This window comes from Mesitornis unicolor, unplaced genomic scaffold, assembly GCF_000695765.1.
Source record: "Mesitornis unicolor isolate BGI_N332 unplaced genomic scaffold, ASM69576v1 scaffold28937, whole genome shotgun sequence".
NCBI lineage: Eukaryota > Metazoa > Chordata > Aves > Mesitornithiformes > Mesitornithidae > Mesitornis > Mesitornis unicolor.
Genome location: NW_010198840.1, coordinates 3499 through 16517, shown reverse-complemented (window position 1 = coordinate 16517; position 13019 = coordinate 3499). Strand labels below are relative to the sequence as shown.

Genomic DNA, 13019 nt, shown 5'->3' with positions numbered 1-13019 from the left:
TTTGGCCAAGACACCACCACGCACCTCCCTGGACAGCCAAGGAGCCACAGAGACCTTGCCTGAACACGGCGTTCTGGGTTGAAAGTGCAGAGTGAAAGGATGTGACTCACATCTGGGATGCGTCCGCGAAGGACAGATGTGTTTTGTTACTGTCCGTGACCCTATCCACAGCTTTGTCTGTGCATGCAGTGACTCAGTCTTGCCCTCCAGCCCTTTCCAGAGAGGGCATCGCTTCCCAGCAGCATCCCTGTGCTGCCGTAAAACAGATTTGGGAAGTTCAGGCTCCTTACAAGGAGAAAATAAAATAAAATAATGTTTCTCTATGGGAGTCTTTCCATTTCAATTGTAAGTCATTCGGAGAAAGATAAAATCAAATGCTTTAGTGGTGAGGTCCATCTAAGTTGGGAGACTTAAAAGTCAAATATCCCCCCCATCCCAAAGGACAGACACTGATGAGTCCCCTGGGTTTTCTTAGACACCACAGGAAAAGAGGAAATATCTCCTGGACATACTCTGTGTCTGGAGAGAGAAATAAGGGGATTTCAACCAGTCTCTGTCCTGCAATCCCTAGGAAATTCAGCAGCATTTGGTGGAGAGAGCCCCAAAGCACTGGGGTGAGGCTGAGACACCCCATATTAGACATCAGAGAATCTGGAGAGGGGAGCGCTGCAGCTTGGTATATCACTGCTGTGGGTCTCCTGCACAACCCAGCCCCGAACCTCAATGTCCCACCCTCATTACCCCCCCAAAACAGCCTTTTTCACCCTCACCTTCATTATTTCTCCTCCACTGTGGCCAGGCACTGAGGGACATGGTGGGCAATGACCAGGGACCCCTGCCAAAAAATCAACTCCTGCTCTGCGCAGAAACCCCCCCTTCCCACCAGTGGTTTTTTTCGATGGGAAAGCAGATGGGGCCACATCTATCAGGAATTTTTCCCGGGCGCATCCTCCTTGAAAGGTACCAACACCCCCGTATTTTGCTTAAACGCCCATGTGCGATGGCCGGGCCAAGCGCTGCCTGACCCCGGGGCCAGAAAGCCGGGAGCCAGCCGTGCAGTTCGCTTGGCAGACACTTGATGGGGCTAAGAAACCGATTACCGGCACACCTGGCAGAATCGAGGGGGCCAAACAGCCCCTGCCAGATGTTTTGGGGTCCCGCTTTGCAGTACTGGGCTGGTGTCGCGGTAGCTGCCAGGACCCGGTGCTTGGCAGCATCGTTTTGGCTTTCGGTCTCATCCTGGCAGTGCTGCGGATTGCCAACACCCAGATAAAGCTTTACCCTCCAAAGATTTCCTGTAATCTGCTTTGAGAAGCGATCCAAAGGGCAAAGTGCCTTGCAAAGCACCTGTTAAGTTTGATGCTGGTGCTGCAAAAACGAGGTGACCTTGGTACCTCCCAAAACCCAGGCTCTTTGCCCACCACAACAGCCTGCATCAGTGGGATTTTACCCATATTTCATCCCAAAATAAGGGGAGATGTGGTCCCGAAGCAGAGCACAATAAAAGGCACAGCCCTGCATTGCGGAGCCGGCTGTGGGCAAGGACCAGCCCCAAAATTCCCCCAAAAGATGCTGTCAAACTTTCTGGCACGGCTCTAAATTCAGCAGCCCTTGCCTGGCTCCAGCTGGCCAAGCAAGCTGGCCATAGCACGAGAGCGGATAGGGAGAGTCAAAGCCTCTCCTGCTCCAGAGAAATAATAAAAAAATAAGCCTAAGAGACGGTGTCCATAAATCCTGAGCTAGTTACTGATGGCGAGGACTCCCCTCCCTCTCGCTCTGCACGCTGCCACACAAATTATGGCCCCAAACGTTGCTGTTGTTCGGTGATGAACATCTGAAAAGGCTGTGACAGACGAGCAAAGGGATGATTTAACAGCCATAAATCCAGCCAGCTTAGAGGTGTTTTTACAACCAAACCCATCTTGAATCCCCTCCGTTATGAATACTTATCACTCCCCGACACTGCTACAATGGGAAGATTTTAAACAGCTTTAATAGAAACGCAATAAAACCCCCAGAGCCCAGCAAGAAAATGTCCTTTTTATCCCTCGAGGGAGGGAAGAGGGGGCTGAGAGGCTCAGATCTGGAGCAGTCACCAGGCCCCTACCAATCCCTGGGTGCGATGGATGGGTGGCATCATCCACAAACTGGATTAGCTTTCCTAAAGCTGTTGTGTGGACGGTGTAATTAATACCCCACAGGGAGGGAGGGAGGGGGACAGCACCTTCTACTTCTTCTTCCTCCTCCTCTTCTTCCTCCCATACTGCTCTTACCTTTGCCAGGGTCTTCCCGCAAGGACCCAAATCTCATCAGGGCTAACCCACCTTTGGGGATTTAAAATGAGGGTGGGCCCAGCTCTACCAAAGACCCTTCTGGGTTGGGTGCCACCCCTCAGCTCCCCTTGTCACACTTGTCCTCCCCTTGTCCCCTTTAATGCACATTTGTCATAGATTAAGGGTTAAATGGGCTCAACGACCACCACCCAAAGGACAGGATGGGGACACCAGGCCTCCCATCTCAGTATTAAGTGGCCTAGAATCTCACTGTCTCTTGCTGTGGCCTCATGGTGAACTTGTGGAGCGCTCCGAGGAGGGTAATTAAATAAAAGAAAGAGCAGGGCAAGCTCCTTCCTAAGAGAAATGTGGCTGTGAAATGCTGCTCTTGGGCTATCAAGAGAGAAACCAGCGCTCAGCTTGGCCATAGAGACCGGAGGGGATGCGGTCTCTGAAGCCTGGGTTGAGATGACGCTCCCAGCACATTAATCTAAGGGAACATCTTTTTTTTTTTAATAAGATAATACTGAGTAATTGATTTTTAAATACACTGAAATCAAATGTCCCGAGGCCAGAGCAGGATCCCAGCTCTCCCGTCAGACTGCGACGGGCAGAGATTGAGCGCGTGGGGGAAAAGAAAATAAAAATTAAATCTCCTTTGTGTGCCTCGCTGGCTGCGGGGCAGAAGATAATGTTTCTTTAAAAGGTGCATCAATTTTTCCTTATTAAAAAAATGGGTCATCAAAAGGGAGAAGCTTGGGGGGGGGGGACTGAGATGGGGAAGGCACCGGGGACCATTGAGGCTGATCCATCTGATCCAAACACACAACAGAAACTAATTTTTAAGAGAATTTATTCCAATCTCTCTTTCTCTCTCACACCACCCTTCACCCAGTCCCAAGTGGGAAGGTTTTATGGACTTATTTTTTTTTGTTAATTTTATTTTATTTTAGAAAAATACACATGCAAATAATATATATTCCACCGCTAAACATTTTTTTTTCCTCTCATGTTTGAAAAAAAATTAATAATAATAAAGAAACAAAGCAGGATTCGGGAAAGACCCGAATGGAGACAGACCTGGGGATGGGATGCTCCAGGATGCAGGTTGGAGCAAATCCTTTCCATCAGGAAAGCATTCGTTGCCTGTGCCCAGTGCCTCAGTATGGAGGGAACTGGTCAAACTGGAGGCAGTCTCGGCTGCTCTCCTCTTTTTGCTTTTCTCTTTAACTGACAAAACACGCTTTTGGGCCTCTCGACTCCGAAAACAGATGCGGGAGGGTCTGGCGAAGGGAGCGGAGGGCGCTGTTTGGCTCCTATTTCTATTTTCCTATTTATTTCAGGCTGTACTGGCATGGCTCTAAAGTTTGGTAGATGATCATGCAGGTTTTATTGCAGCTTGTATGTGTGATTTGTTGGGGTTTTTTTTTTTTAAGTAGCCCAGCTTCAGTTTCAGGTAGCCCCGGAGGTGGGTTCCTCTCCGCTCCCCCCTGCTCTGGCCAGCATCTCCCTGCCGCAGCTTGCCGGCCAGGCAGCTACTCGGTGGCCATCTGCTCGATGTGGTCGCTGAGCAGCTTGTATTGCTCTGCAGAGAGAGAAAAAGGTCCTGGAAGGGTGCTGAAGCATCCTGGCCAAGCAGGCAGGCTCCATCCCACCAGGATGGGGTATGCACCCCTCCAGGGTCACCCCTACCTTCATCCAAATTGCCGATGGTCGCCTGCTTCTTCAGGAAGTCGCTGCAGAGCTTCTTGTTGAGGCCGAAGGCCAGCATGTTGTGAATGAAGGTGCTGAGGAAGGACAGAGATGCTCGTGGTGAGGGAAAAGCCAGGATCTTGCTTTCTCCCACCCTCCTCTTCCTCCCCACATCCTGGGTACCAGGACGATGCTCGGCTGTGGGAGAGCATGCGAGGTCCTGGATTTGCAATGCAGGGGGTCCCAGGGAGAAGCATTGAGCATCCTCTGCACCATATGGGATGTCCCCAGTGAAGGACCATCATAAGGTGTCCCCCCCTCAGCAGGGGACCATCATAAGATGTCCCCACCCCATGCTGGTGGGGTCCCCCTGCCCCGCTCACCCCAGCTGCCCGAAGGTGATGTTCTCGTTGAAGCGCAGGCTGTCGTCGCGCTCCTCCTGCGTCATGTGGCACCACTTCTCCCTGCAAGGCACGAGCCCATCTGGCACCACTGTCACCCCAGGGACCCCCCTGCCTGTGTCCCCGCCACTCCAATCCCCAGGAGGGCACCCAGAGCCCACCCACGGGCGATGCTGGATGAGCTCCACGCCTGCATCCATCAGAGATCTCATACCCTGGGGCAAAGCAAGAGATGCTCCAGGAAAAAAGTCTTCTCCAGCCTTGGCTTTCTCCTAAAGGCCTTGGGTCTCACCTGCAGCGCCATCACTTCGGCAAGGGGGGGTGCAGCAAGGATCCATGGGGGATTTCAGCTCTTGGGATTTGCCATCCCCCCCAAAACTGGGTGGGTACCACGGGGGTACCAGGTACCTCTCCCCCATGTGCAGCAGAGTGCCGAGCAAGCTGTGCCCCAAACATAACCTCCCCCAATCCAACAGCGTGGGGGGCTCCCGTACCCTTCCCCACGGCTAAAATCACAGCGCTGAGGATGCTCCGACTCCGCTTCGGCTCCCCACCAAATGCAACCGCAGCGTGGCCTTAAAGGAAGGGGTTTTAAGCTCTAGATGTTTGCAACCAACATGTGCAGCAGAGTGCCGAGCAAGCTGTGCCCCAAACATAACCTCCCCCAATCCAACAGCGTGGGGGGCTCCCGTACCCTTCCCCACGGCTAAAATCACAGCGCTGAGGATGCTCCGACTCCGCTTCGGCTCCCCACCAAATGCAACCGCAGCGTGGCCTTAAAGGAAGGGGTTTTAAGCTCTAGATGTTTGCAACCAACCCTAAGCAGTGGTGGGGGTCCTCACCAGGTTGTCCCACCTGGAGGGCATCGGGGACAAAGCCCATGTCACAGCCATGTCCCCAGTGCAATGCTCAGGGGGTGGCAGGGGGGCTCAGTGCATGCACGCCAAGGAAACTACAGCTCCAGGGTGAAGCCACCCCCCTCCCAAAAAAGAAATCAGGTGAGGTTACAGCCAAGGATGAGAGGAGGAAAAGCAAGGAAAAACAGGGATAGGTAGAAGAAAAAGCAGCTTTATGGAGGAGAAGGAAGAGGAGAACACCAGGAACAGGATGTGTGCTTGTAGCACCAAGCGGGATGGGAGGAAATGGGGGCTGAGATGAAGGGTGTCTGGTGGGAAATTTGGGGGGGGACAGCACAGCCCCAGGGCAGGTTTGTGATGCTGGAAGTGGAAAAAGGGGAGCGCTCGATTGGGCTGACCCCATGGAGCAGAACCCGTCCTCCCACGAGTCAGCCTGGGCACACCAAAGCTGCTTGTATTTATAGGGCTCTGGAAATTTATAGGATACATTTAAAAGGATTTTTTTTTAATTTAAAAAAAAAGGTGTAATTTCTCCCAGATAAAGCTCACGATAGCAAATAAAAACCACATCCAAATCTGGAAAAGAAAGGAGAAGCAGCAAATTAAGAGGCTTTGAAATCGGGAAGCAAAACTTCACAGATCTCACCAGCCCATTACAGAAGAAATGTGTTTGTAACAAATTTTTTTTCCTGTCTTTTTATGTTTTTGAGGGAGAAAAAAACAAAACAACCCATTATCAAAGTGCCCAAGAAGAATTCGCAGTGTTTCTGGCTTAGTAACGTGCCTGGGAAGGGGAAAAGCCCACATGTGGCTCCACTCAAACCCTTTCATCTTTACACTGGGGCAAGCACAGGGTTTGTAACCCCATGGGCTGTGCCAACACCTCACCAGTATTTCAGCATACCCAGGAAAGCCTCTGATGAGAATTGGGGAGATCGGCTTGGATCGCTCATTTTTTGGCATGGATGTGGCCAGTTTTGAGCTTTGCAGCCCTGGGGCCACGGTGGCAATCGTGACATGCAGCCCCCGGTTGCGTTTTTAATTTATATCCAGGGATGGCAGCACAACTGTGCATTAAAAGTCATAAATATAAGGCGCAGCTTTTCCAGCTGGCAAAGGATCCCCAGCACCTCTGTGCGGCAGCAGAAGGCAGGAGGCAAGCGGGGAGGATGGGGATGGGGGGGATGCTTTCACCACGAACAGACTCAGTTCATGTCCAAAACCTGCCCAGGGGACCCATCCCAATGCAAGCCCTCGGCTTCCCCAGTAAAATATCACAGCTGGAAACCAGTCTCTTTTAAAAAAAATCCTCATTAAAGAGGAACTTATCTCAACCTTTCCGGCCCTTTTGATGCAGATGAAGCCAAACCTTCAGCAGCCTCTGGTGGAGAGGGGCCTCTCAGACCCCTCCAAAAACCATGTTATCCCCCTCCCCAGGGCAGGATTTGGACCTGAAGCGAGCGCCGGCCTCTGGACACTAAAGCACCGGAGTACGGGGACAGACACACCTCTTCTCCTCTTCCTCCCCAGTGTTCCCTCTGGAGCGGCAGCAGAAACGGGGCCGACAAAAGTGGCGCGTGAAACGGTCATGCAAGACAGAGGGATGGAGGGGAAAGGAGAGAAGAAGAGATGGAGAAGGTTGTTAGAGGCAGAGAGAGAGGAAAGAGAGAGAAAAAGAGGAGTTTAGTTCTGGTCCCTTCCCCCCATTCCCTCCTGTCCCCCCAACCGAGAGGAGATTAAACCCCCTCAGCTCTGCCTGCAGCCCCATGGGGACCCCAACGATGCCCTGGCCACCCCATGGAGATGGGCACGGTCACAACCCCATCACTGTGAACCCTCCAGACCATGACCAAGCACTGTCCCTGGTCAACGCCCAGGGAACGCCAGCCCTCACCAACCAGCTCCTGCCAGGGCTTTGAATCCCAAACCAGCAGCATCCCAGTGCACCCAGTGGGCTCCGTTATCCTCTCCAGAGGACTAAAAGTGGGGGTCACCACCACCTCCCAACCCCCCTGGGATACTCAGGGCACTCCAGGCTGCAGGTCCCAGAGCGCGTTCGTTAGCGGGGCTCGTTTGTGCAGGCTCAGCCATCAGATTAATTGAGAAAGGCACTGGGAGCAGAGAGCAGCTGCCCCGTGGCGTATGTCCTTGTGAGACATTTGCTGCTGCTAATTTGGGGCTTAATCAAAGCAAATGCAGTTACGGTTACATTACTGTTCAATAGGCTCTGTCGGCAGCTTGCTTGGAAAAAAAAAGAAGAAGAAAAGCAATAAAGGAGAAAGCAGAGATTGATCGGAGCTTGGCAGAGCATCCCGTGGTATGAGCCAGGGCTGCTGTGGCTTCGCTCAGGTTTTAGGGGGGGTGTAGGAGGGTTGGATGCTTCAAGAGGGGCCATCACTGCTCATAAAGGGATGTTCAGATGCTCTGAGCACCCCAAAACACCTCAAAGCACCACATGGGCATGTAGCAGGAGAAGGGAAAACTGATTGAGAGGGGAGGGAATTGCTCTCCCTTGTGGGGGAGAAAGAGATGGGCATGACGCCAGTGAGCATCTCACCCCATGGGGTGCCCATGCCCAGGCACCCAGCCGCTCCCTGCACACAGCCACCCCCCAAAATGAGCAGCCTCTTCCCTTTGCAGGGTTTATCCCCATCCTCCCAGCCCTCGGGGTTGACCACGCTGCCATCTCCAGCTTTCGCCCTTGCTTGCTGCCCGGGTCTGTCCCCATAGCCCTCCAGGGCATCCCCTCCCCATCCGCTGCACCTCCCAGGAGGCAAAAACTCCCAGATTTGCTCACAAACAAAGCACCAACAGCTTAAACCCTGGCTGGGTCTTCTGGACACCCTTCTAGGGCTTGCAAAAATGATGCAAAATGAGCAAGAGAACCTTCCTGTTCCCAAATCCCTAAGAGGATGCACATCCATTTCCTGCTCCCAAATTACTAAGAGGATGCACATCACCTTCTTGCTCCCAAATCCCCAAGAGGATGCACATCCATTTCCTGCTCCCAAATCCCCAAGAGGATGAACATCACCTTCTTGCTCCCAAATCCCCAAGAGGATGCAGATCTACCCGGCCAAGGAAAGGGATTATTTCCCAACCCACCCCACATCCCAGTGGTCCCCACAGCTTTGCTATCAGGGTGGACACCAGAGCGTTTTCCTGTGGTCAGTAACATTTAGGGCCATGGGAGCAGAGGGGATGCTGTGGGGCTGGAGGGGACACGGTGTCTCCTCCTCCCATGGGGACACGTCCTACCTGGTGGTTGGGGACCGCTTCCTGCGCTCGCAGTGCACGGCGTCGAAGAAGGCGGCGTTCCAAAACCGCAGGTTGTGCCTGTGGGGAGGGACAGAGGGAGGTGTTGGGGATGACCACCCCCCGTCTCCCCCAGCTTCTCCCCAAGTCCTCCCAGGGCCAAGCTCAGCCGCTTCCCAGGGGCCAGGAGATGACTCAAGGAGGGGGCTACGCAAATCTGGCAGATTCGGCCCATTTTTGGGCCAGCTCCTTGTATGTCTGCAAACATCCTCTCGCTAGCACAAGGGATGCAGACGCCCTGGCCACCTCTTTTAGGGGAGGTAGCAGCTTAAAAGTGCTCATGGAAGCCTGGGAAAGGTGTGGGCAAAGAGGACAAATCTCCAGGCAGGCTTTACCAGATGGGCTGCTGCTTGAGGTGCATGTAGAGGTAGACCTTCTCTCCTTTCTTCTCCTCCTCCGGGCTCTGCACAGAAACTGTGGGGACACACGGTTACGTGATGAGGTCTGCATGACTCCCACCTTCCCACCATGCCCAGACTTTGTGCCCTGCTGCTTGGCAAGGTTTGCAAACCAAAGACTCATCCCCAGCAATGGGAAGAGGAGCTTTGGTTGCCCTTTGTGAGCAGGTATTGGCTCTGATTGAGGCATGGATGTCCCAGGAGGATGGGACATGCAGGAGGATGCTCGAGGGACTGAACCACTGGCTCGGCAGCGCACACAGCTCCTAGGGGGGTGGCTGGAGCAGCACAAAAGCTCAGAGGCAGTGGATGCCCAAACCTCTGCAGCCTGGTGCCATGAGAAGTTCTTGTAGGACAGGAGCTGTGATTGCTCTGAAGCAAAGAGCTGGGAAGGCTCCTTTGGGGCACTTCTCTAGGAGCTCAGAGGAGACAGCACCATTCTGCCCTTCTCCTCACCCCACACCTCAGACCACTTCCAACCCTCTCTCCTTCCCCAGGGATGCTTTGGCCATGCCTACTCCAGCCACGCTGGCTCCACTCACCCGTCTTCTTCAGCTTCTCCTTTGGTTTGTCCTCACCTTCGCTGTGACACAGAAATGAGTGTCAGTCCGTCCCCCTGACATCCCCTATAGCAAAACCCTGTTCCCCTTGGCAAGGGGAGCCCCGACATTTGAAAGACCCCTTCTTCCCATGCCACTGTCCCCAGGGCCAGAAAGGTGGCTTAGAGGCTGTGACACCCACCCCAGCACAAAGCTGATGCAGAAGACCACAAAGTAGCAGCGCTGTCTCCCTTAACCACATGGCCAAGAGACATGGGACTCCCAAACCATGAGGTGCCCCATGACCAAAGTACGAAGCATGGGAGCAGGCTAGAAGACCATCTTCTCATGGCCATAATAACCCCTGGCTCATGGTGGCCCTACACACAGGAGCCTTCTGGCTTGGTCACCTTATGCCCACCCAACAGAGCAGTACTCACTCGCTCTTTTTGGTGGCAGGACCCTTCAGTTTGGTCTCCAGGCCTCCAAAAAAGCCCTTGACGTTCTCCGTCTTGGCAGATGTGTTCTTCAGCAGCCGCTCAGCGATGTCCTTCTTCTCCGCCAGCCAGCTGTTGGCTGACTTCAGGTACGAGTCGATGCTGCCCACCGGCTTCTCCTTGGCCTCCAAGGGCAACGTGTGGGCCTTGCCTGCGGGCAAATTGTGGCCCCATGCTGCTCATTTGGCCCCATGGGTGCTGGCAGCTTTTAGGGACCTGCTCCCAGCTACAGGATGCACCATGGAGACCAGGAGCCAGATGGAAACAACCCCTCCTCCCATCCCAATTGCTGTAGGTCATTATCCTCCCCCTGTTTTGGATAGAAAATCCAGGCCCCTATGGAGGGGTGACGATCACACATCAAGCAATGAGCCAAGGTGCTTCCAGGCTGGGGGTTTCACATTTGGGAACATCTGGGGATTGCCACATACAAATATCTCTGGCCAAAAGCAACAGCAAACCAGCATCAGCATGAACCACCACTGTCTCCAGTGGGTTTGCACAACTCCTGAGCCATGGAGGCTCTTTTCTACTCAATATCAGAGTTAACCAGAGCAAGACAAGTTTGGGTACCCATCCCTCATGCTCAGAGCACGCTTCACCATCGGTCTCCAGAACAAGCAAAGCTCCAGACACCTCTTACCCTCGTAGTAGTAGGTGAAACACATGGTCATGAGGTTCTTGGCAGGGCTGAAGTCATCCATCTGGTGACACCTGAAACAGAGGGGACACCCATCAATGCCAACCGCAGCAGCCTCCTGGTTGCTGCCATTCCCCAAGCCATGGGTCTGATCTCAGGGGCTTTTGGTGGTCACAACCAAACCCCAAAAATTCCCCAACTTACTCAAAGAGCACGAGGGCAAACGACTGCACCAGGCGGTAGAAGGTCTGCTCCGAGACGCACTTGGAGTTGCAGCGCTGCAGGGACAAAGCCCAGGGTTCAGCACAGCTCTGCAGGGTGGCTGGGGGAACCTCAACCCACCCCGGTTTGCCTCTCTGAATTGCTTTTTATTTAGGGAATTGGATGTTTCTGAGTGCGGATGGCATTTCATTTTAAATAAATCAGATGGCTGCTCTCCCACATCACAACAAGCACGCATTTAACTGCCTCAAAATGCATTTATTCACTTCTGCATCTTCCTTTCCCTGACTTCCTCCAAAAATATTGCTCTGGGGTATTGCCAAATTCCCCTGGCCTGAGCCTCCTGCCCAGGCTGCTCCACAGCCCTGGTACAGGGATCACCACCGCCCCATAGCCCATCTCTCCCCTTACCTGGGCGCTCACGTATCTCGCAAACCATTCCCTGCCCTTCCCGTTCTCACCGCTGCAGAGCTCCCCAAACCTGGCCTTCTCTTCTTGGTCCAAATCCTCCCTGAAATGGGGAAATATAGAAAAAAAAACCAAAACAAAACACCATCTATTTTGCTCCCTGGCAGGGGGGGAAAGCGAGGGCAGAGGGAGAAGGGAAAAGCCAAGGCCAGCCTGAGGAGAAGCTGAGCTCCAGAGACAGGCTCTGTGCCCCAGAGCCAAAACAGCCCCTGTCCCTGCTCGTCACGCTCCGTTTGCTCGATCCCGCTTGACGCGCTAAGCCTTCGCCTCACCGAAACCACAGCGATGGGGGGGATGCAGGGCTGGGGGGGGGCAGAGCCTTGGGGCAAGCACAGGCTGCTGGCATCGGTACAAGTGGCAGCGGAGATGCCCGACGGGAGCTGGAGACCCCCAGCACAATGAGAAGGGGGGAAATAAGAGGGGAGGGGAGGTGGGGGGGGTGAATGATGAGCTGGGATGTGCCCAAAAGAGCAGTGCACATCATATCCTGCATCTGATGCTGTTACAGCCAGGAGAAAGACACAGGGAAGGACACAAACTGATGCTCCCGGAGTGGGAAAAGCAGCCGGATCCCATCCCATGGGATGTCCCCTGCTCGCTCACCCCCCAGTGAAGATCTTCTCCACGTAATGCCGCATGAAGTCCCGGCGCTCGGCCGTGGCCTCATCCCGCGCCGACTCGGTGCTCTGGCTGGAGGAGAAGGACTCGTTGGAGGAGGGGGGGCGGGAGCTCGGGAGAGTCGCCCATGTCGTTCTCGCTGTCCGCCGACTCGGTGGCATCGCTCTCCTCCCCAGCCGTGTCCCCTGTGTCCCCCAAGTGCCCATTGCCGCTGGGGGCAGCGGAGGGAGAGGGCTCCGAGGGGATGCAGGTGGGTGTTTCGGCGTCGAAGTCAATGAGGTTCCCTATGGGAACATCCAAGGGGGCCTCCATGGCTGTCCCAGGGGATGTGGCAGTGTTGGGGGGACTCGGTCCTTGTCCTGTCACCGCTCACTGGGGCGTCGGGGCCATCGCTGGTGGGATGGGGACGAGGGGCTGGCTAAGGCAGGCAGGTCCTTCTGCAGGGTGCTTGGCTATCACAGGACATCTGAAAGACAGAGGGGACAAGGGTGAGGAGAGGACCCCAGGGAACCGCCACCATGGACACCATAGGCCACCACCTACAAAGTCCCCAAGGTGGCCACCAGCAGTGGAGAGGGACAGGGACACACGGGGCAGAGCTGGCTGCTCTCCGTCAGCCACGGCAATAAGCAAACCCACGCAGTGCTCCTGTGCTTTCTGCACTGTCCAAGCGGATTTTCCATCCTTTAGGGTAGGAAAAGAGACAATTTGAGCCCAAGATCCATCTGCCACATTTGGGATGTGACATCTCGCAGCCTGACGGGCAAAACAGGGCTGGAGTGAGCCAGCAGCTGGCAAACACACTGGTGATTTTCCCGCAAAAGCATCCTCCTCTCGGGTCTGCCTGACCCCATTGGGAAATGGGACCATCTCTGGGATGGAGCATCCCAGTGTTTAACCAGCTTGGTTAAACTGGGAATGGGAAGGAGGTGCTGAATGCAACAGAAACCCAGCAGCGCAGCCCTGCTGCCTTCCAGGGAAGTGACCCCAGGACATAGAAAACCATCCCCAGAGCTAAAAAACCCCCAGATTTCTTTCAGCTCAAAGACTCACAAACCCTAAAGGACCAATGTCCAATCCACCCATCAAAAAGGAGTTG

At 54.2% G+C, this 13019-nt stretch overlaps 1 protein-coding gene across 1 annotated transcript; it reads right to left on the bottom strand.

The window, feature by feature from the left end:
• Positions 1-3808: 3808 nt before the first annotated feature.
• KIAA0513 (KIAA0513 ortholog) lies at positions 3809-12232 on the bottom strand. The gene is given in 13 exon segments (XM_010189279.1): positions 3809-3858; positions 3966-4060; positions 4349-4429; positions 6732-6761; positions 8482-8559; positions 8874-8952; positions 9479-9519; positions 9916-10123; positions 10616-10686; positions 10817-10890; positions 11246-11345; positions 11906-12034; positions 12036-12232. Coding segments are annotated over 13 exon segments (1233 nt in total).
• Between the last annotated feature and the right edge of the window lie 787 nt (positions 12233-13019).